Source organism: Mytilus trossulus, chromosome 8 (genome assembly GCF_036588685.1).
Source record: "Mytilus trossulus isolate FHL-02 chromosome 8, PNRI_Mtr1.1.1.hap1, whole genome shotgun sequence".
Classification (NCBI taxonomy): Eukaryota; Metazoa; Mollusca; class Bivalvia; order Mytilida; family Mytilidae; genus Mytilus; species Mytilus trossulus.
The window spans coordinates 66,642,689-66,665,834 of NC_086380.1; the positions used below are offsets into that span (position 1 = coordinate 66,642,689).

At 32.1% G+C, this 23,146-nt stretch overlaps 1 protein-coding gene across 3 annotated transcripts; it reads right to left on the bottom strand.

Annotated features, from left to right (window-relative positions):
• Nucleotides 1-12,169: 12,169 nt before the first annotated feature.
• Nucleotides 12,170-23,146, bottom strand: LOC134681289 (max-binding protein MNT-like). 3 transcript variants are annotated; one of them, XM_063540855.1, is made up of 8 exons: nt 22,607-23,146; nt 22,229-22,358; nt 20,038-20,079; nt 18,198-18,309; nt 17,469-17,655; nt 16,811-16,885; nt 15,966-16,247; nt 12,170-15,179 (listed from the first exon to the last, which is right to left on the bottom strand). In XM_063540855.1, the coding sequence occupies exons 1-8, from the start codon at nt 22,671-22,673 to the stop codon at nt 14,332-14,334; spliced, it is 1,743 nt and encodes a 580-aa protein (XP_063396925.1). In that variant the 5' UTR covers nt 22,674-23,146; the 3' UTR covers nt 12,170-14,331. The 3 variants fall into 3 exon arrangements, with proteins under 3 accessions (XP_063396925.1, XP_063396926.1, XP_063396924.1); XM_063540856.1 differs by having other exon boundaries at nt 15,966-16,250; nt 22,241-22,358; nt 22,607-23,145; XM_063540854.1 differs by having other exon boundaries at nt 15,966-16,250; nt 22,607-23,144.

A 23,146-nucleotide genomic window follows, 5' to 3' on the forward strand; every position in this document is an offset into this window, starting at 1 on the left:
TTAAAGGCATCTTGCAAAAGTTGACTTAGACACCAGTCTTACAATGAAGATTTTCAAAGGGACCAATCCATTCAAGATTATGTAGAAACATTTGATGCTCAGTATCGTAAAATTGAGAAAAAAATACTAAGTTTCCGTCTGATATTTTTGCTTTTAACTGTTTAGAAAAGCCGAAGTTACCAAAGAAGAAAAATGTTAGTTCTTACAGCATGATTTCAAAAAACAAACCAAAATTGTATGACATAGCAAAGAGATCTCTTAAATTTTTTAGGGTGAAATGTTTGATTCAGACCAAATTTCTGCCTCAATAGGTAGCATTAAACTTGCTCCTGCTTTTTGGCTGAGAATGAAGAAGCCCTCCTGGCAGCAGTGTATTCTAAAAATAAACAAAAAAACATTTAATTATAATGGTACGGGAGATTTTTCAAGAGTAGAGGTATTTTTTTTTATAGAGAACTTACTAAAAGTCAACAGGGTTGACACACAAATTGGACAAGGGGAGGCAGCTCTGCAGTAAAGAAGAGTATAAATCCAAAAGGTTCAGGCGGCACATTATTGACATGCAGTTCTTGTGGATCTTTCCGACATATGATGGCAAACTGTCAACATAGCTTGGAGAATATGCAGGAGAAAGTAAATAAATCAGAGGAAGTATTCATGTTTACAGGAAAAGTTAGTGAGGATATCACTCGTCTTGGGATGGTTGCACGAAACTGTGCTGTTCTTGATAATTCATGAAGTAGCAATGCATGCGGACAATTATGGATGAGGAGTCATGTAAACTCTTTAAAAGAGGGACAGTCAAACTCATAAATCGAAAATAAACGGACAACGCCATGGCGTAAAATGAAAAAGACAAACAGACAAACACTAGTACACATGACACACCATAGAAAACTAAAGAATAAACAACACGAACCCCACCAAAAGCTAGGGGCGATCTCAGGTGCTCCAGAAGGGTCAGCACATGTGGCACCCGTCGTGATGCTTATGTGATTACATATCCGGTAAATAGTTTTAATTCGGTAGATCACATTCATGAAAGAGAAGGGGATTGAAGTTACGACGTGAGGAATATATCCGATATCATTTGTAAAACGGTTATTCCATACCGGTCAACCAACTCGTGATGGCGTCCGTAAAATTTACGAAGGAATGATTTCAACTTCACCATTTGGAATTCTTGGTTTAGTAGCTTCTTTGTAAGCAGCAGCCCTTTAACAAGAAAATCATGGTAGGAAATGCAAGCACGGGAATATCGTATCAATTTGGGAGATATATACACTGTATGCAGGTGCTGCTTGAATGTTGCTACTTAGAAATGGAAAGTTCACAATTGGAAAGCTGAAATCATCTCTTTAAGTGGAACAGATAAAGGAGAATGGCAACAAGGTATTTAAATTTGGAGGTGGAACACGGTTGAAATCAATTAGATGGGTATAATTTGCCAGCAGTTAAAGATGTAGATTCAGACATTCATGATTTGTTTCCTCATTCATCCGAACAAAAATGGCATAATTCTCGATCATTCTACGTACATTGAGAAAATAGATAACACTACTATAGACCCATCAAGAGGCGATTATCAATTTAGGTCATATCTTAATGAATATTCAAAAACTAGTAAAATCTATGAAATAAGCTAGAGGGCCTTAATACAAGGGAGAAACACTTGTAGAGAAAGTTAATTGGTAAAATAAATTGGGCTCTTCAAGTTTCAAGACCTGATATGGCTTTTGAAATGATAGTCATGAGTAATAAACTTGTTTCATTTCCAAAAATGAATAAATATATAAAAGAATATGGAAAATTATCGTTTTATTTCCAAAAATTAATAAATATATACTAAAAGAATATGGAAAATTATCGTTTTAACAGACGCCTCTCTGAGATATATTAGTAATGGAACTGGAAGTACATAATCTCATGTAATTTGGATAGTTGATAATGAAAATAATAGTCCGATAACTTGGCAATCACACGTGTAGTAAGATCTACAATTGAAGCAGGAGCCTTAAGGTTAGAGTCTAGTTTTTGCCACCGTCGAATAAATTAAGACATTTTAGGATATGACAAACGTTTAAGAATTGACATTGTAGCAATCGCTGAGTCATTGGCGTCCATAGAAGTAGACAATGCCTAAGTCTAGAGCTTCATCTTATGAACTTGTGCAATTTATTCAAACAGGACTTCGTTTAAATAGTGAAATAATTCATAACATTTAATTTCATTTTATGTTTGTCACATGGGAGAGAATAATCCCTTTGATCTGAGGGTAGTCTAAATAGTTATCAAAGGTACCAGGATTATAATTTAGTATGCCAACCGCGCGTTTCGTCTACATAAGACTCATCAGTTACGCTCATTTCAAAATATTTATAAAGCCAAACAAGTACGAAGTTGAAGAGCATTGAGGATCCAAAATTCCAAAAAGTTGTGCAAAATACGGCTAAGGTAATCTATTCTTGGGATAAGAAAATCCTTAGTTTTTTCGAAAAATTCAAAGTTTAGTAAACAGTAAATTTATAAAAATGACCGCATGATTGATATTCATGTCAACACCGAAGTGTTGACTACTGGGCTGGTGATAACCTCGGGGACGAAACGTTCACCAGCAGTGGCATCGACCCAGTGGTGTAAATAGTTATCAAAGGTACCAGGATTATAATTTAGTACACCAGGCGAGCGTTTCGTCTACATAAGACTCATTATAGTGACGCTCATATCAAAATATTTATAAAGCCAAACAAGTACGAAGTTGAAGAGCATTGAGGATCCAAAATTCCAAAAAATTGTACCAAATACGGCTTAGGTAATCTATTACTGGGATAAGAAAATCGGATTATCCTTAGTTTTTCGAAAAATTCAAAATTTAGTAAACAGTAAATTTATAAAAATGACCACATAATTGATATTCATGTCAACACCGAAGTGCTGACTACTGGGCTGGTGATACCCTCGGGGACGAAACGTCCACCAGCAGTGGCATCGACCCAGTGGTGTAAATAGTTATCAAAGGTACCAGGATTATAATTTAGTACACCAGACGCGCGTTTCGTCTACATACGACTCATCAGTGACGCTCATATCAAAATATTTATAAAGCCAAACAAGTACGAAGTTGAAGAGCATTGAGGATTCAAAACTCCAAAAAGTTGTGCCAAATACGGGTAAGGTAATCTAAACCTTGTGATGATCTTGAACTTTTAATTTAGCAACATTTGTTTTCATATGGGACAGAATAATCCCTTGAGATTAAAGGATTGTCAAAACCCTATGAAGATCTTGTAATTATATAAAACAAAAGAAAGTAGAAGGAATGATTATATAAAGTTACTTTGACTATATAAAGAGATATAACTCTATTTCATGTTTCTACAAATTCTCTCTTCCTGTAGGAGTGAGTCCTCTTCCGGTTTATGGTCAATTGTGTAACATGTGCTAATAGTTATTAAAGTATCAAAACTTCTTCTGAGTGCATTAACATAATCAATCAAGCAAGTTATAAGAGCCATGAAAGGAAGGAGATTGTGTATATTACCATGGCTTCATTTATTTTTTGTTAGTACGAATATTTTTTCTTGAATAGAGAGACAATTGTATGATTGTGGATACTTCATGTCGTGGTTTTCACAAAGTTAGAACTCGAGTCTGTAGAAAATTTGTTCTTTGTTGAACATAAGTGATTGGCCTTTGTCCACGAAAAAGGCCAAAATGGTATCCCACAGATAATATTGAATCCACAGTAATTCTTGACACAAAATATTTGTTTTAACCAAAAGCAATGTAATATTAAGTTACAGAAAAGTTTAAACATTAAGGAATAGCCAAAGACTCACTGCTAGTTTATTTTAGAACCATGTACTGGTTTAAGTGGAATTTGTCTCCTAATTAAAAGTGCTACATTTTTGCATTGAGAAACATGACTATTACTGGCTGTAACCAGGAAAGAAAGCTTACAATTACGGTCATAAGAAGCTTGATTATCTAGTTGTTGGGAACAGAAACAATAGCATAGTTAAGACAACCACAAGACACATCAATGTATGATATAACTTAGCAGGAAGGATGTGGAGTTATATAAATCACTTTTTTTTCCGGTCAATTTGCTATTCAAAATTGCTATATTTCACGACACTGGTCTATTTTTGAGACCATGTCTTTGCCTCTAGATGTTTTAAGGTTGTGTTTTCTATATTTTTTTTCTTTTCTTTTTGTCAGTTTGTCCACATTTTCCTGTAAGTGGCATACTCATATACGTGAGAGTACTGTTGATAGTCTCAAAGGTTGCAGAGATGAGTGCAATATCTGATAATGGTGTCAACAATTATGATAGTTTATGATAAGTGTATTTAAGGGCACACATATTTGGAAGGCATGTGTACTTCAATTAGTGCATTTCATTTATATGGAGGTATCTTGGCTCCATTCCTGTACCAAGTCATGACTATTGTTTTCCTTTCGTTTCATTCATTAGTGCCTAAGATTTTGCCATGTGATAAAGAACTCACTATTTTGACTTTTTCTTTTAAGTTCAGAGTTTTTGTTATTTGACTTTCTTCCATCAGTCATAGACCACAATTTTTGAAAGTTTTGTAGTTATACATAATGACATATACTACATATAGGCAAAACAATTTGTCAAAAGTTTAATTTAATAATGTATATTCTATGGTCTAATTAGTTATCAAAGGTACCAGGATTATCCTTTTGTACGCCAGCCGCTCATATCAAAAATATTTATAAAGCCAAACAAGTACAAAGCTGAACAGCATAAAGTAGGTAATAAAACAACATCCAGGAGGTAAACTAAGATGCTCCAGATAAAAGAGACAACTCGTGTTTCATATTTATGACCTGTTGTATTGGTCATATATAAACCAAGATAATCTGTGTTGTCTTTTTATTGCTTTCACTTCATAACTGTAAAATCTGCTTCAAACCTTAATATGGCATATAGACGACATTGTTCATAAAGATCACATTATAATGAATAAAGATGGGAAGAAAGATAACAGAGGATATCGGTATTCAAATTCAAAGATAAAAAACAAACTTACAACTCTATGGCTAAAAGATAAAGACAAATTTTAAATAGACAGATAATATTACACAAGACTCAACAAAGAAAACTTAAGTCTAAGCAACAGAAACCCCACCGAAACCTTGGGGTGATTTCAGGTTCTCTGGAAAGGTAAGCAGATCTTGCTCCACTTGTGGCACCTGTCGTGTTGCTCATGTTATTACAAACCCGGTAAATTGCCTAATTTGGTAGGTCAAATTCGTGAAAAGGGGAAGGGTCTGTAGTAACAACTTCACCTCGATATCACCCGTGAAATGGATATTCCATAAAGGTCAACTAACTCGCGATGGCGTCTGTAAAATTTAAGAGGGAATGATTTCAAATTCACCATCTGGAACTCAGTATTGGTTTAATTGCTTCATTGTGAGCAACAACCCTCTATCAAGGACATCATGATAGGAAATACGTATAAGCCTTGTTAATCTCAGTTTCAGATATTTTTTTGTTTAAAATCCGTGTGAAAATTTTTATAGAGTATGATTTTTCCCTCCACAAGACAAGATACTAATATCTACTTTGGTCATTCTTTTTTTATAAAATAAAGTGGTACCAACTCTTCTAATTTGTCTTTTTAATAGTTTGGAATACTTGTGTAAAGTGAAGAAAACAAAATTATTGCAAGATGAAATAGTCTTAGACTGTATGTACTGGTACTCTAAAAAATAAGTGTGATAGATTTTATGTTGCTGTGTCCACAACTTCTTAGTAATATACCTTAACCAAAACTCTTAACTATTTAAACTCTGGGTCAATGCCACTGCTGGTGGACGTTTCGTCCCCGAGGGTATCACCAACCCGGTAGTTGGCACTTCGGTGTTGACATGAATATCAATTATGTGGTTATTTTTTTTAATTTCCTGTTTACAAAACTTTGAATTAATCGATAAAACTAAGGATTTTCTTAACTCAGTAATAGGTTACCTTCGCCGTATTTGAACTTTTTTGAGTTTTGGATCCTCAATGCTCATCAACTTCGAATCGTACTTGTTTGGCTTGATAAATATTTTGATATGAGCGTCACTGATGAGTCTTATGTAGTCGAAACGCGCGTCTGGCGTACTAAATTATAATTATCTTACCTTTGGTAACTATATAGTGTGTTATCCTGATAAAAGGTGAAAATCATGTAAAGAACGGACAGTTAATGGCAGCTGCCTACCCTACATCGCCCAAATCAATTTTACTTCTAATATCCGGTCAAAAATCTATTACTCTGCATAATAAAATTGAGAAAGGAAATGGTGAATGTGTCAAACTCCCGCACCCGTAGGCATCCTCCAGCCGGCCCCTTGAAAATTTGTATGCTAAGCTGTATATGAATGTTTGTTGAATTAAAATACTTTTAAAAGCTAATTTTGAAGGCATTTTTTTTTATAGTTAATTTCACCATGGCTTCAATAATTTTGTACATATTTCTAATGCATTGCTGTGTAGGGTAATGATTAGGATCATCTAGTGTGGGATATGTGCATTCACAGAACGTTTTTAAAAAGTGGATGTAATGGTATAAAAGTAAAAAAAATGTTCAGAACCTCTAGTTCGTTAAACAAAACAAACCAACAGTAGTGTATTTGACCTTAACAAAATAGTCAACCTCATTCAAGGATCTAAAAGAAATCTATGGAAAGTAATGAATCACAGACAAAACTTTTACTTTTATTCAATATTTTTATGAAGTGCCACATTTGATGTATTAGCTATGGACTAGTCTATAGCATTCTGAAGTCTCTCCAGATAGTTCCATTGGTTAAAGTTCAAATACGGTCCAATTAAAGTAGCTTGTCCTCTGTGAAACCTTCTTATGTCCAGTATAACTGATTCTTGATACCTGCACACCCTCATATATAGTTCGTTGTCTGGTAACCCAAATAACTGAATGCAATGAGTGTCATTCCAGGGAAAGTCTGACTTATCTAATAGTTGTATACATCCTGTTTTGTTAAATCCTTTATCAATTTTATATAAAAAAAAAAAAACTAGTCAAAACCAGTGTCGTACATATCAGGGATAACATGATGCAGATTCCAGTAATTTATATTTGTCTAGATGGAAATGGTAGTTGCTATATATTGAACTCAGACTGGATCTAATGCTTGCATACTGAAATGATGACTTATCAGAAAGCATGTGTACTGTTGTGTGGTTGTTGAAATATATGACATAGTCCGACACAGTTACCCTTTTTTAAGCAATTCTATCAGAACGTCTCCATGACAGGGGCTGGGTGATACCAACAACCTAGATTTTTACCTCTAAGTTCACTCAATGATTCAAACAATGTCTTGTCATTATAGACCGTGGTATCAGTTAAAATGTATTTCCTATATAACTGGATACATTTATTGCGTCCATATGTCTTTACCTAGAAAGGATTCTGCCATTTACTGCCTTCAACATAAGATGGCATACCTCTAACTATATACACATTATTTGAATTGGACATCCAATGCTGCATACACATTCCTTACATACTGAAGGATGTCACAAATTTTTTACCTATAACATTCATCACATACTGAAGGACGTCACACATTCCTAACCTATAACATTCCTTACATACTGAATGACGTCACACATTCCAGACATTGCAATATATTGCAAGAAAACTATCTAGAATCCCCAATACAACACTACTACCAACTCGAATGGAAACAAACTTTGTCAGAGGCAAAAATAGAATACAAATCTTCCAAAGAATACTTTCACCTGTAAAAACAAATTACTAGCAGGGCATGGGTGTCAAAGTAACCAACAACAGTGATAACTATCATGTCAACACTGAGGTCATGAGTAAGAATCTCCCTTTACAAGGTTCATTTGACTTGAATCTCTCTAGACTGAATTGTCCATCTGCTAAAAGGTGTGGTTCTCTCTATTGCTCCCACCACAATAAAACTTCTGTAGCAAAGAATACTGAAAACGGCATTAAACACCAGCAATCAATCAGTAAATTTAATTACTGGCAATCTTTGCAATACAAAGTCCCCTACAGGTTAAAAATTCTTTGTACTGCAACTGAAACAAAATTCTAAATTTATCTATGTTTTGTCATGGTCTAAGCTATATAACTAAAATCAAGTCAATATCTTCAAGCATGACGAAAAATCCCAATGTAAAAATGGATTATTTGAGTAAAGGACCATACCTTTGCATAAAATCATTCGACAGGGCCAAAATTCGAAATTAATTTGTAACTCGTCAGAATCAAACTATATACCAACATCAAATCAATATCTTCAAACACGACATAGAAACCAGTGGAAAACTTGATTATTGGAAAGAATTTTTAAGTTCAATGACCATACACATAATCTTCAGACCGAGCAAAATTTGAACTTGATCTGTAACTTGCCATGATAAAACAATAACAAGAAATCAAATCAATTTCTTCAAGGACAAAGTAGAAACTGTGGAAACCCTGCCTGACTGACAGATGGACAGACAGACAGAGTGCAAAGCTAAAGTCTCCTTTGACTTCGTCAGTATGGAACTAAAAAGACAGGAAAATATCAAATAGTTATCAAAGGTACCAGGATTATAATTAAGTACACCAGACGTGCATTTCATCTACATAAGACTCGTCAGTGACGATCCTATCAAATATTTATAAAGCCAAACAAGTACAAAGTTGAAGAGCATTGAGGATTCAAAATTCCAAAAATAGTTTGGATGTTATCCCCCCCCCAAAAAAAACAAACTTACTGAAATAGATATAGAATCCTGATAAAAAAAATAAAAACAGTCTGATTCTTGCAATAAACTAGAAAGTATGTGTTCTACATATTCTTTATTTACATGTTTACAAAATGATCAACAAAATATCATAACAACAACAACTATAGTATAATTTGCTCCACAAAATATTATTAAATAAATATTTTTAAGTCTGTTCAAATATGTCTTGCTGAAACAGCGTCTTATCTGCCCTGGCAGCAGAATAGGTTTGATGATAGATGTATATGAAAAGCTTTATTGTGAATATTGGAAACTATCCATGGTCCATGTATTACAATATTTAGCTCAGGTTAAGGTGGTACCTAACACTACAGGGAGATAACTCTGTAAATTCGTCTAAATGTTTTAATTACGTTGTGTTGTAAAGGGAATATCAAGCTTCTCAATGATCAAAATTGGTGTTTGTCAAACTGCTATATAACCAGTGTAATTTTTCTGACAAAACGGTTGGTTAAAAAAATTTGAAATTTTGATATTTTTATTAAAGGGTTAAAGTAAATACATTGTCAAAATTTAATGAAAATTAAACGAGCCAAATTAATTTTAGTGAAAGTGTTGGGTACCACCTTAATTAAGCCATCTCATTTTTTTTTAAATGATCTAAATATCTGATTCTAGTTCAATATAACCTTCTATTCTTAAACATATAAACAAATGTACTTATTTCAGAGAGAATTTTACAAAAATTCTGAAGATATTACCAAAGTATGCTAAAAGAGTATCTAAATTAATTCTTTCTTCCTAGTTGAGAGTTTTAGTCAAGTTTAACTAGGAGACATTTTAATATTACACTATAATTTTAAGTTTGATTACTAAATAAATACATGTCAAAGAATTCCAAATGAACTAACTTCATTAAATGAGTATTTTGTAGAGCAAATTGTACCATGACAAAAAGCACTTTTAATGGTTTGATTCGAATGAGATTATATAATTAATATCAAGGTTTAAAAATCACAGGTATGCAGGATAACTAACTACCCACAATGCATCTACAAATATGGTTTCATTTGTACTCTGGGATACCTTTAAGGACTGTTCTTTTTAAACAATGCATGGCATTCTTAATATTAAAGAGCAGACTATTATTATTCCCTAGTTTAACACTTCACTCATACATACAATATTGAAAGTGCCTTCTCATGCGCCAATTTATATATTGATGGTTCATCCCATTGAAGGCAAATACTGTGGATTCATTAATATTTGTTGGATACTAATTTTCATAGATTTTGTGGGTACAGGGGTACCATGAATTTAAATTTACAAAGAATTAAAATTTTTCTAAAGGAATGTATACAGACTTTGCCAAAACCACTAATTTAAATATCCAAGAACATGCAAGTTTTTCTCAATCCACAAAAATTGGTAAGCACGAAAATGAATGAATCCACAATACAACTGAAAACTGCCATTAAACCTAATATAAGGAAATGCATTGAATTTAATACAGCTATTCTAATAGTGTATGTTAAACAAAAGGATGGCTAGTGTGTTACTAGGTTTGATCATTGCTAAAATTATATGAAGCATGAATTAAATCCTTTATCCAATGAAATTTAAGTATTTGGGAAAAAAAATCATACTTGAAATATTTCAGTTTTATGTGTCAATGCAAACTGCTTCATTGAGTAAGCTTCTTTGATCATTTTGCAAGTAAACTGACCAAACATTAAATGAACCTGCTATTTTTAGAAAAGCTCTAGTTTTAAAACAATTCTTTTTAACTATTAGTGCTATGAAATGTCTTAGAAGCCAACTTTTTTCTCTATCCTTTATCTATATTTTCCATTATTCTCAATTCTTCTTAGTATTGCCTGTTTTTCTATTCATATTTTGTCTTTTTCTGATCATTATTTCTCTTGCCCTTTATTCTGTCCATTATTTCTATTCTGTAAGCGTCAAATGAATAGTTCAACCGCTTGTATATTATGAAAACAAGAAAATATGTGATTTAGCGGTTAAGAATTCATAGGATTTATTAAACTTATGTTACAATGATACATGTGGATTAAAATGACATTGAATCCCATTGAAGTGTTTATACAAAAACATTTGTAGATGTGCTTATTTTTAAATGTTTTTTGTCTGTAAAATTTCAAAATACTGTACGAGTAATGAAAATGTTTTCTGTCACTACTCATATCAGTGGACTTCTAAAATTATTAAATATATATTTATTTACCATGCCTAAGAGGATGTTGAAATTACTGTATTTATGATAAGTTTTTTCATGATTATAATAAAAGTTACCAGTATATGACTGTATACTGTTTTTATTACATTATGACATTGCAATCTTTGATAACATTTCTTTCAACTGTCGAATTTACTATATTAAATATCAGTCAAAGGATACCAAATATCCTCTCTAGACTGTATACAAGTAAAAAAAAAAAAGGTGGATGAATCAAATGTTTTCCATTTTGCCTTTTTTGCAATATTGTCCGCTTGAACTTTTCTTGTGAAAATGTACTCTTAATGTTTTGATATTTGCCACCTTTGTATACAACTGGTAAATAAGTTCAAATTTTCACTTGAAACATCCCAATGCCACAATTGGTTCACAGTTTATATTTTAATATGGAACAAAACTTTGCCAAAATTTCTTCATACCAGATTTATCTCAGAAGCTGTTTATTTTCAGAAAGAAATTTCGGTAATGTATACCAATGCAAAACATGCACATTGTCATCACTATATACTGTGGATTCATTATTATTCGTTGGATACCAATTTTCGTGGATTTCGTGGGAACAGTTGAACCACGAAATTAAATGTTCAACGAATGACAACTTTTAAATAGGCTTGTATGCAGACTTCGTCAAAACCACGAAATCAAATATCCACGAACATGTAAGTTTTCCTCAATCCACGAAAAATTGGTACCCACGAAAATAAATGAATCCACAGTAATAGAATTCTGGCAATGCAAACAACCTCTTACAGTATATATATATAGAAATAGACAAAATATTGCTTCATATTATACACCATCTTACAACTTTTCATAACCTGGATAATATCTAACAGGTTAAAATTTCAAAATATGTAAATGAATCACACTGAACATGGTTGAACATTTGTTTATGGCACATAATAGTGATGGCTTTCACAACATTTAAATAATGAACTCAGATGACAAATAAAATGTAAGTTTTCACAAAAATGTAGCACAAAGATGGCAGTGCCAACATAATATACAGTCTACAATTCAAACAAAACGTCTTCAAATTTACTACATAATTTCTTCAATTTTTTTTTTTTTTTTATTAAGGGCAACATAAAAAGTTCAATGTGGATAAAAAACTTAATTCACATAGTTTTTTTCACTTAACCCCCCCCCCCCCCTTTACTAACTTAATTCGAGAAAAATTGATTCACTAATATGGATATATGTAAGATTGATTTTAGATAAACAAAAATTGCAGTAACTTTAATCCTCCACACAAATCTATTTAATAAAAGTTTTTTTTATCCTACATTCATCTTTTGATATGTCTTCCCTAAATCCATTGTATCTTTTTTACATATAATTTTTGAATCATAACAGTGTTTGCAATCAATACGAACTCAAAAAAGTCTACTGTTTATACTGAAACTTCTTTTCAAACAAAGAAACCATTAGTAATTGATGAAAATGAAAAATGCTAGAAATTAACTGTTAATAGAAGTCATATTTTAAATATTTAAAGATGCTTAAAGAGAACTGATATAACTGACAAATAGATTTGACTAGATTATACTATGCCAGTTTTGTTTGGAAATAATAGCGATGAAATAAAACAAAGGTTCTACAATTTCCCATTAAAATATATAGTGGGAGATAATTCTATCCCATAATAATTACTGTTATCGTTCAATAATGTATTATCAATTGTGGTAATTATCACACAAATAATACACTTGTATAATTCTATCAATATGGGGGATAACTCTATCACATAATAATTACACCATGTACACTTGTATAATTCTATCAATATGGGAGATAACTCTATCACACAATAATTACACTCGTATAATTCTCAGTACGGGAGATAACTCTATCACACAATAATTACACTGGTATAATTCTCAGTATGGGAGATAACTCTATCACACAATAATTACACTCCTATAATTCTCAGTATGGAAGATAACTCTATCACACAATGATTACACTCATATAATTCTCAGTATGGGAGATAACTCTATCACACAATAATTACACTTGTATAATTCTCAGTATGGGAGATAACTCTATCACACAATAATTACACTCATATAATTCTCAGAATGGGAGATAACTCTATCACACAATAATTACACTCTTTAAATTCTATTAATATGGGAGATTACTCCATCACACAAGAATTCCTATCAATATGGGAGATAACTCTATCACACAATAATAAAATTACACTGGTATCATTCTATCATAATGGGAGATAACTATATCACACAATAATTACTCTGAGTATCATTCAATCAATATATATGTACATGCACACACACACACATACACATATGTATGCTCTGTCAGATAGATAACTCTGTTAAAATAAGCACTTACATACACAACATGATCTTTTACAAAAGTTTAAAAATGCAATTATAAATTATTGATGAAAACAAAATATCGTAATTTTTGTTCTGGCATTCATTTTATCACAAACAATTAATATAATAACATATGACAAGAATTCTACAATGATGCATGAACATTTCACTTAGAAAACCTGAATCGGAAGAAACTATCTATAACTAGTTAGAATGTCAAACTTCAAATGTTCAAGACTTATATCATTGAAATGTTCAAAGCAAATTACTTATGGAAAATTCTAAACAATTTGGAAAATCTTGCAACAAGCAGGACGGTCAATAATGAATAATGATAAAAACTTTTCTAATTGCAAATTAAGAAATTAAACAAATACAATAGATAGAAAGGCACATCAAGTTGGGTGAAACATAAATAATGGTCTGATAATTTCCAAAAGTACATTTTGTGTACACGTATAATTAACAGCATACACCAATGTACATACAAAATTAACATTTTCATGCTTGGCTTTACAACAATAATGTATGGATTTCTATTCAATCTAAGTTTAATAATATAAAACAAACTAATTTCTTATTTCTACTAATATATAGCTATAGAAAAAAATATATAAAGATATTTTCAAATTTAACTTTTATGGAAATTTTAGGGCCAATGCCAAAATTATTACTGATACTCTATTATTTCAATTTTTAGACATTCTTTACAAGTATCTGTATCAAAAACATATTAATTTTCCATTTTTAATACCATTTAAATATCAGTCACTGTGAAGCAAAATAATTTAATATTGGTTGATCTCAAATGAATATGAAATACTACACTATTATACTGCACTGTGTACCATACCAAATATTAAATAATAACAATTTGTCAGTGAAGAAAGTAATTTTTTTATCAATTATGGGTAAGGAACGGTTTAAGTCAAAAGAAACAAAATTTAAAACACTAACATAAACTATGAGTGCTATGAACCAGATGAAGGTTTTGTAATTGCCGTTGTAGTATTTATATTTGTTGTTGTAACAACATTTGGTACTGAAACAACAACAAGCGGTTTAACAACTGATGGTATCATTGATTGAACTTGTCCAGCTTGTAACAACCCAGGCGTAAAGATTGGAATCTGTTTCAGCAACATCTGACTCAACTGGGCCTGTGTCAGTCCTGCTGCTCCCAGCTGTAGAGCTGGGGACATGGGAGACAGTAGCTGGGTACCAGGTGTCATCTGAGCCAGAGACATAAGCTGGAGAGATGAAGAGCCTTGATTGGGTGTTGAAGTAAATACGGGAGATGGGGAACTAACGGTTGAATAACCCGATGGTAATGATGTCCGTGGAATTGTCTGTGCCAATAATGCATTTAACGGTATATGTCCTGCCATTAGGTGAGGCGCAAACATTGGTCTCACGTTAGCCATTTGTGTTACATTTTTAGCATGCTGATTGGCCTGTACACTTGTAACAGCGGCTGTCGGTACAACAGTTGTTCTCATAGGTGTTGCCACTCCTGTTGAATAAGTCACCGGATTAGTTTGAATAGTTGGTGTAAAACTAGTTACCACCGCATGGGACTGGTGCATACTGGTTACAGCTGGATTGGGTGTCACTAAGAGATGTTGTGTGTTTGGTAATCCTTTGCCTACAGGCTGTACCTGGAATGTTGTCATGGGTAACGACAGGCCAGCGTTAGCCATTTTACTGATTGCCTGTAATTGTGCATTCGGATTGGACATATGTGTATTCAGAGGGGTAAAAGTGAATGTCGGTCTGGCATTTGTCACGGGTCTGGTGATGCTTGAAGTCACAGAAGTTGCTGAAAACCAAAATATAATGAATATACTTCAACTATTAAACTGATGGTCGTTTCATAAAAACAAACATAGTACTTTGAAAATGTATTGACAATCTATAATTAAGATTTTTTAAGTGCCTTTCCTAAATGTCATATGTACTTTTTAATTGTGGCGGTGGTTGAGGTAAGGTTAAATATATCATTAGAATAGCACATTCTGACATAATCCTAATCAAACATCAAAGGGACATAATCCTAATCAAACATCAAAGGGACATAATCCTAATCAAACATCAAAGGGACATAATCCTAATCAAACATCAAAGGACAAATTTTGTGACAACGACCAATGGGAGTTGATTTAGACACTTTAGACTATTTGTTTTAAGTTTGTTCCTATTGAACTTGAAACAACATGTTTTCTTATTTTAAAAATAAATAAAATTTCTTACTAAATACTGAATGAATAAATTTTGAAGATCTTTCTCATCCAAATTGTTCGATTGTCACAAAGTTTTAGACACATAGCTACTTTGCAAAGTTCTACTCAAAATATAACTTTTCAGCATCACACACTACAATATTTTCAAACAATACTGAGAATTTATTATTAATCCAATATCGAATAGAGTGGATTTTGTAAGTGTAATGGTGAACCAGGAATTTAAATGTTCAAACACTGAAAGTACAATTTTTCTTTAAGCTTGTATGCAGATTTTGAAACTCATCAAAACTAAATATTCACAAAAATAAAATGTGTCCACAATTCAAGAAAATAAATCAATCCAAAGAACATATTACTATTACCTAATTGTGCTTTCTGTTGTCTCTGAAGCATCTGTCTTTGGTTCAGTGTGTGGGCCAATAATTGTGTCACTGGTGTACGAGCTGGAAAATGGCTCAACGGTATATAAGGATTGGGGCTGATTGTTGTCGATGCTTTGTTACAGTTGACAAAGGATGGTGGCGCCACTTTGGGATGAGCTGGGACTATTGTGTTGGTCACCCTGACAACATCACTGGAAATAGATGTTGATGCTGGCTGGGTTAAATGAATTGTTCCTTTGGTTGGCGATCGTTTCAATTGACCTGCTAAAATAAAGAAAGCCATGATAAGTGGGTGACACAAATAGCAGAAAAAAAGTATCAACCTGCGTGACATCACAAGGTATAGCTAGGTATCTTTAAAGTATTGTACAATATGTAGGTAAACTAGATGTCTATTATTGAACAGTTTTTGTTGAATACTGTGAATTTGTTTTTGTTTGCTGGATATTAATTTTTCTGGATTAAGATCGTAAAATTTAAACTGGAATTTATGTATTCAACTTAGTGCAAATATTCTCAAGGGTTTAATGCAGAATTCAAAATCACAAAATTCAGCATCCAGAAAAACACAATATTTTGTTCTAGGTATCCACAGTAATTGAATTTTGGTCTACTTTAAATGACTAAGATATTCCTCACATCTTTCCATTTCATACCTATGCAGTAGGGGTTTTGCTCATTGTTGAAGGCCATACAGTAAGACATAGCCTCTTGCTTCTCTGTTATTTTGTTCTCTGGTAGAGAGTTGTCTCATTGGCGATCAAACTCTTTTTTCATTTTTAAAAAGAATAAATCTAATTATATTTTATCATTACAATACTTACTTGTATAAAGTTTGTAGGGGCCCCTTCCAGGGAGTTCCTCATTGTCTTCCTCACTACATATTGGACTGCCTTGTTCTGAATAAACATTGCAAACATTATTCATTTGTATAAAGATAACAAATTCAATATACTAACTGCATTGACACTTGCCAGGTGAGAAGGATTTTAATGCAGTTAAGCCCATTGAAAAGGGAAAATGCACAGTTCTAATGTTGTCAATATGTTTATGAATTGTTATTTTAATAAATATGTTGTTGGTAAATTCTGAATAGTTTAGTGTGCAGCTACATATTTGACTGTAAATGTAAAATGACATTTAAATGTCTTTCTGATTGTTTGTGACACATCATTGTTGTCTATGATGAATTTCAGATTAGATCCTTTATTTTTCCTTTTTTTCCCTGATGAAGGTGTTGAAATGAATGATATAAAAAGAAGAAAATTAAATCTTAAAGACTATCCTGACATTACAATTACCAAAATGTCTAACAATTAAGTTTCTCTGATTATTCACTGAATAATAATTTAATATGGTTATCATCCAATTACATGGTTTTTTTTATTCAATCATACATTTTACCAGATGAATTCATCTGTCCAAAGTTTGGAACTTGTGTGTCACATGATATTTGAACCGGATTTAATCAAACTGTCTCACCTGTAGCAGTGGAAGTAGAATTAGAGTCTTGCTCCTCTGCATCTACTTTCCAATGGTCAAGGTCAACTTCTATGTTCAGACGTGACAATTCTCCTTTTAACGAAGCCAATCTTTCCTGTAGAAATATCTTTTCTTTTGCCAGTCGCTGCATTTCAAATTCATATTCCTTCTCTTTCCTCCTCAAAGCCTAAAACACAAAGATTAACCTCTTTTATTACAATAAACGTATTTACATTTTTAGTATTAGCTGTATTTTGACACCGAATGACCTTAGATTTACTAAGAATCACCTTTTGACGTCATACAACTATCGCTTTTTAATTGTGATGTCAAATGTTTTGAATTATGGTGTCAAAGTTTACGGGAATCTGTGTGATTACGTAATGGCGGCCAAATTTTCATACCAGTGACGTGTAAATACGTCTATTACCAAATGAACAGCTGCACTAACAAGACAAAGAGACTTCATTAAGCATATTGAAATTGTTGCAAGAATAAATGAATGGAACATTTCAATGGCATTAAATAATCATAAGCAAATAAAATAGCTCTGCAAATAACAAAGTAAGAGAATAACACCACAATATGTATATCCCGTTTTTACATGCAAATAAAATTTATTAAATCTATCTGATCAAAAATCAAAGTCGCACTTAGACATAACTTTTTCTACACTATAAAGTTATGAGAGAGAGAAAATATGTTTGTCTGAATTTCTGACGTTTATACCTGGATATAACGAAGGGAGCCTCTCAAAATACCAAGATTGGATGTTCGCTTGTCTTCTAACGTTGGAATCTGCTTCTTTAAGTAATCAAAGCATTCTTTTAAGTGAGCTCTCCTGTAAAAGTATAATTTATCAAACATTGTTTTCTAAACCAGTAATTATTTTAAATTCATAAAATACTTTTTGTTTATAATTGTTAAAGTGTTGGTCACATACAACAGAAATAATGAAGTCTGTACATGTACATGTTTAATTGCAAGTATGGCTTTAAGTATAAACTGCACGGTTGTCTCATCTGAGATATTTTTCTTTTAGAACTATTGTTGCTGCTTCTCCACCTATTGTTCATCAGCAAATAAGAGTAATACATGTAATAGCAAATATAACAGATTAAATTGTTTCTAGATCGATATAATTTATATAAGAAGATGTGGGAAAGAGTGCCAACTCTCCATCCACATACCTGTCAACAGACCTGTATTCTGCGGGTGTGACCCGAGATTTTTACAATTCTGAGGGATTGCCAGAGACACCCGCCAGTCATTGAATAATTGGAAATTCTGAAAATGACCCGTTTTCATCTGGATTTCTTTTGAACTTTGATTTAAATTTTAAAGAAAAATGTACCCTAAATACTGAAATTCAGCTCGAAAAAATGTGTACGCGTTATGACCTGAGATTTCATTCTTCAATGCAGGTCATTACCTGCATTTTCACGGTCACATGTTGACAGGTATGCATCCAATTCTGTTCTTTTACTTTTTGTGTTTTTTCTGTGCATGTTTCGATTTTAGTGTCATAGACAGATAGCCCATATACATTGTACTTAAGCATTGAGGCAAACAAAAGTAAGAGAAAGAAAACAAAATTTCAGAAGTTTTCCATTTGTAAATGGGTGCATAGTCTAGAACAGTAAAAGTGATGTCACCAAAATTCAAAACTTTATTGGTGTTTTGTGGTAATTAGCATTGTGTACAAAATTTGTAAAATTTACTTGTTTAACTAAAATTAGCAGTTAGAGAACAGAAACATGTTATGTCCCCTCAGCTTGGAGCGGGCATAAAAATGCCTTCCTACCTACCTGTACCTGCTGTCTCAACCTTTTGAGAAGGGTTTGAGCAACCAAAATATTTTAAATCGTGCATCATGGCCCAAATTATTTTACAGAAGTTACACAGATCATGTAGGTAGAATATGAAGATCAGTGTCAAAATAATACTAAGAATATAGCTGTATTAGCAGTCATAAACCAAGAAGAGATTCTGACATCAACCTTCGAATTTTAATATTTAAAACAGCATTTGGTCAAGAAATTGGAGCAAAACAATTCAACAATATCCATGAACATGATGAACTCTGATAATTATGTGTTTACATGTATATAGCATTAGGTCAAATAAAAATATGTGTGGTTCCAGTCACATACTTTTGAAAAAAGGGTTGATAGGTAGGCAAACTTTTTTTTATTTTTTTTATTTCGGATTGTCAAAATCCGGAAAAAAATCGTGTGTTTACTGAAATTGTTTCTGGTATTACACATGTCAATACCAGAAGTCAGACATTTTAAAAGTGTTTGATTGCAAAATAAAGACAGTCATTTACGTTTTTCATTAATTTTGTTGCATTTTGACAACAAATTGTTATGAATTCTTGCATTTTATCAATAACAGATACTTCTGATGGAAATTCAGATGACAGAAATCTACAAATTTTACATTATTTTAAATAATCCTCAAAATTTGAATGTTTGAAATTTATTATTCAGAAATGAAGAAAAAAATTCTAGGGTCGGTCGGGTTACTGGAACCACACATATATTTTTATTTGGCCTTACAAGGTTACCTGTTTTTCTCCAATTTGTTGTGAACTTCTCTTGTTCCAGCCCTAAAATAATAAAATAATAAGTTAAAATATATATGCAACAGGAGTTAGTTTGGAGTGCTAATTATAAGAAACCAGGTTGAACTTGATCTTATAATGTCAAATGAATGTGTTTTTCATTTGCCAATGCTTTTATGTGCATTCTACTAATTACGTCATACATTGTATATTATGTATATCATGTACAGGGATGTATCATTTGTATTACATTCTAAATAATTTATGATTTTCATAATGGATAAAAACAAACAGAATTTACATGGTCTTGTATGCTCACAGGAAGGTTCATTTTAAATTTTAGAAAGCCTTGATTTACAGTTCTAAAGAAAAATGTGACTAAATTTTACACATGGCAATTTTGTGTGAAGAATATATATAAAATGTTCTTTAATCAATGAATTGGAGAGTTATGATGTCAAACAGTATTAAGCATGCTCACATACAATATGCATTAATCTAATGAAATTCTCAAGAAAAAGTTGCTAAGAAAAGTTAAACCAAAAATACATGGGACAGAAGGACATAACTATACAATAATATACAAAAAAACAGACAGAAAGTAACAAATAATAGCTTTCGAAATTGTTTTAAAATCTAGAACTAAGTTCTTTTTATTCAGTTGCTGAAATTGTTTTCAAGTACGGTACCGTATTGATCATGTTGATGGAAGAAGATTTTCAAAAATTGTATAAATCATGCAAAGGATACCGTTACATTTTTAGAAACCATGAAGCCATTAAATACAAATGAACTGAGCCATTTTTACTGGTTTTTTTTTACAATATTTGTTCATTATTGATTTTTTTTAATTAAATTTAGTTTAAAAGGTGTTGATAAAAAAAAAAGTTCAAGAACAAAAACAAAAATTGTTCTTAGATGATAAGCATGATAAGTGTTTTCTTCTTCAAATTGTTGGAAGAAATTTTTTTTTTTTATTTTCAAAAAGGTTCAAGGATTGGACATCTAGTTTAGAGAAGAATTTGTAAAAGTTCTCTCATGTATCATTTATTATTATTATCATCGTGTAATGTGTTTTCGTACTAATAACAATTTTCACTGCTTACGGTTTTTACTGTTGAGTTTTTATTTAAGTGTTTACTCAAATTTAAAAAGCATGTCCTGTAGATTGATTTTAGGTATCTAGTTTTTTTGTCAATGATTTCTACGATTTTTTACTGTTTCCGATTATTTTGCGATTTTTGTATGTCAAAAAAACGGCGTCATATGTTTTCGTATGAAATAAAAATTGGATCAGTACACGGAGAGGAAATGACTACAAAATCCGGAAATAATTTTTTTCTAAAGTCGTGGTTCTGGTGATCGCTTGAATCATAAAAAAAGTTATTATATACTTTTCAGTACTGAAAATTACTAGTAAATAGTGTAAGTTTGGTGTTTCGTGTGATGAAATTTTTAGATTTTGATTAATTTCAGATTGGCACCTGGTTTGTACAAAATACATTATTTTTTCTAAAATAAAATGCAGTTTTCAAAATTTATGATTAAATGTAAAAAGTTAAGACTGTTTTCATCTTCATGTATCAAGGATGTATAAAACAAAATTGTCAATGAAATATTGAATAGTTAGATTTTGAACAACCATTTTATATAAGAACCCTGCTAATTTTAACTCGATGGTTTGTAATTAAAACGGCCAAAAAACACATGACAGTCATATGTCTTGAAGATCCCGTGTCTGACTTGCAAAAAACATATCTGGACTTTATTTTAACCCTTCAGAATTTTTTTCCACAACTATTCTAGTGATGCGTATTTTTGACATTAAATAAAAATGGCTAAATAGGTCAGTTTTATTTAATTTGTTCTAACGTCTTTAAAAAGCGACATTGAATATGTTTTAAATATATCAAGTTGTAGTGGTGTTGTTGTTCTAAATATAGAAACAGAAAAACATGCCACAATGTACGCGTATGCAGTCGAAACCGACGAGATGTGGTTGATACGAAAACATATGACATACGAAAACATATGACACGACGATATACAAAAGATTTAATGCACTAAATAATCGTCTATTATTTTGTTTGTAAACAATGACACGCGGCACATAGCACGTGTGTTCAAGGTCGATCAGATCGACAATATTATTAGTGTGCAAATACACATGTCAAAATATGTCACGTGAACAGACCCTCCGGCTCGCCTTTTTTCTCTTTCATCTCCATCTGCATACTTTCCAGAGTTGCTGGATTCAGGAGAGTCGTCAGAATCATTCCCAACTCGTGATGAATATCCGTGTGGGTCCTCTGATGTACTATCACCTTCAATAAATAAAAAAAAATCCAAGCGTCGAGTGATCATGCTCATAAATATATGCAAATTAGGTAGCGACCAGGAACCGTCAAAAATTCAAGATGGATATCTTCCTTATAACACAAAAATTGAAGCGTAGATTATCTATTGCATGACTGAATATTGTACATACTTTAATAAAATTGTAAGTTCAAACGACAAAATGTAGTTTTCGTGTTCATATAAGGCAATTTCTGCAGCCATGTGCTTTGCTTACCACGTGTTTTTGGCTTGTTACGCCATTCTAGATATTCCGCAGCTTCCAACAAAGTTTCCAAACTCATCGCCAGAACCGAAGCCCTCTTCTATAGATGTCATTAATTGTTTATCATCCGAAATACTCATATATCCATGAGGACACACTATGTGTCCTCAAATATTTGATTGAATTTTTACAAATATTAAAAGAACATGGCGGGCGGCGGTACCAAAACACTTGCTGCCGTGCAAAATATTACAACACCACGTGGATTTTGATTGGCATCTGTCATCCTTGTCCAATGATATTTTAGCATTTTGACGTCATACACAAACTTCAGAATCACATGTTTTGTTTTGGCTGTTCCATTTATTTAGTTCAACAAGTAGATTTGCCTTTTCTAGACTTATCTATAATTTTTTATTGTCGAATTACTTTTGAAGATATTCCATTTATGTATTTTTATTGATATTATAGCATTATGTTGGAAATAAATGCCAAGTTTTTACAAACTTCGATGGCATTTCCACGTTTACTTTAGAAGTGGGCGGTTCCCCT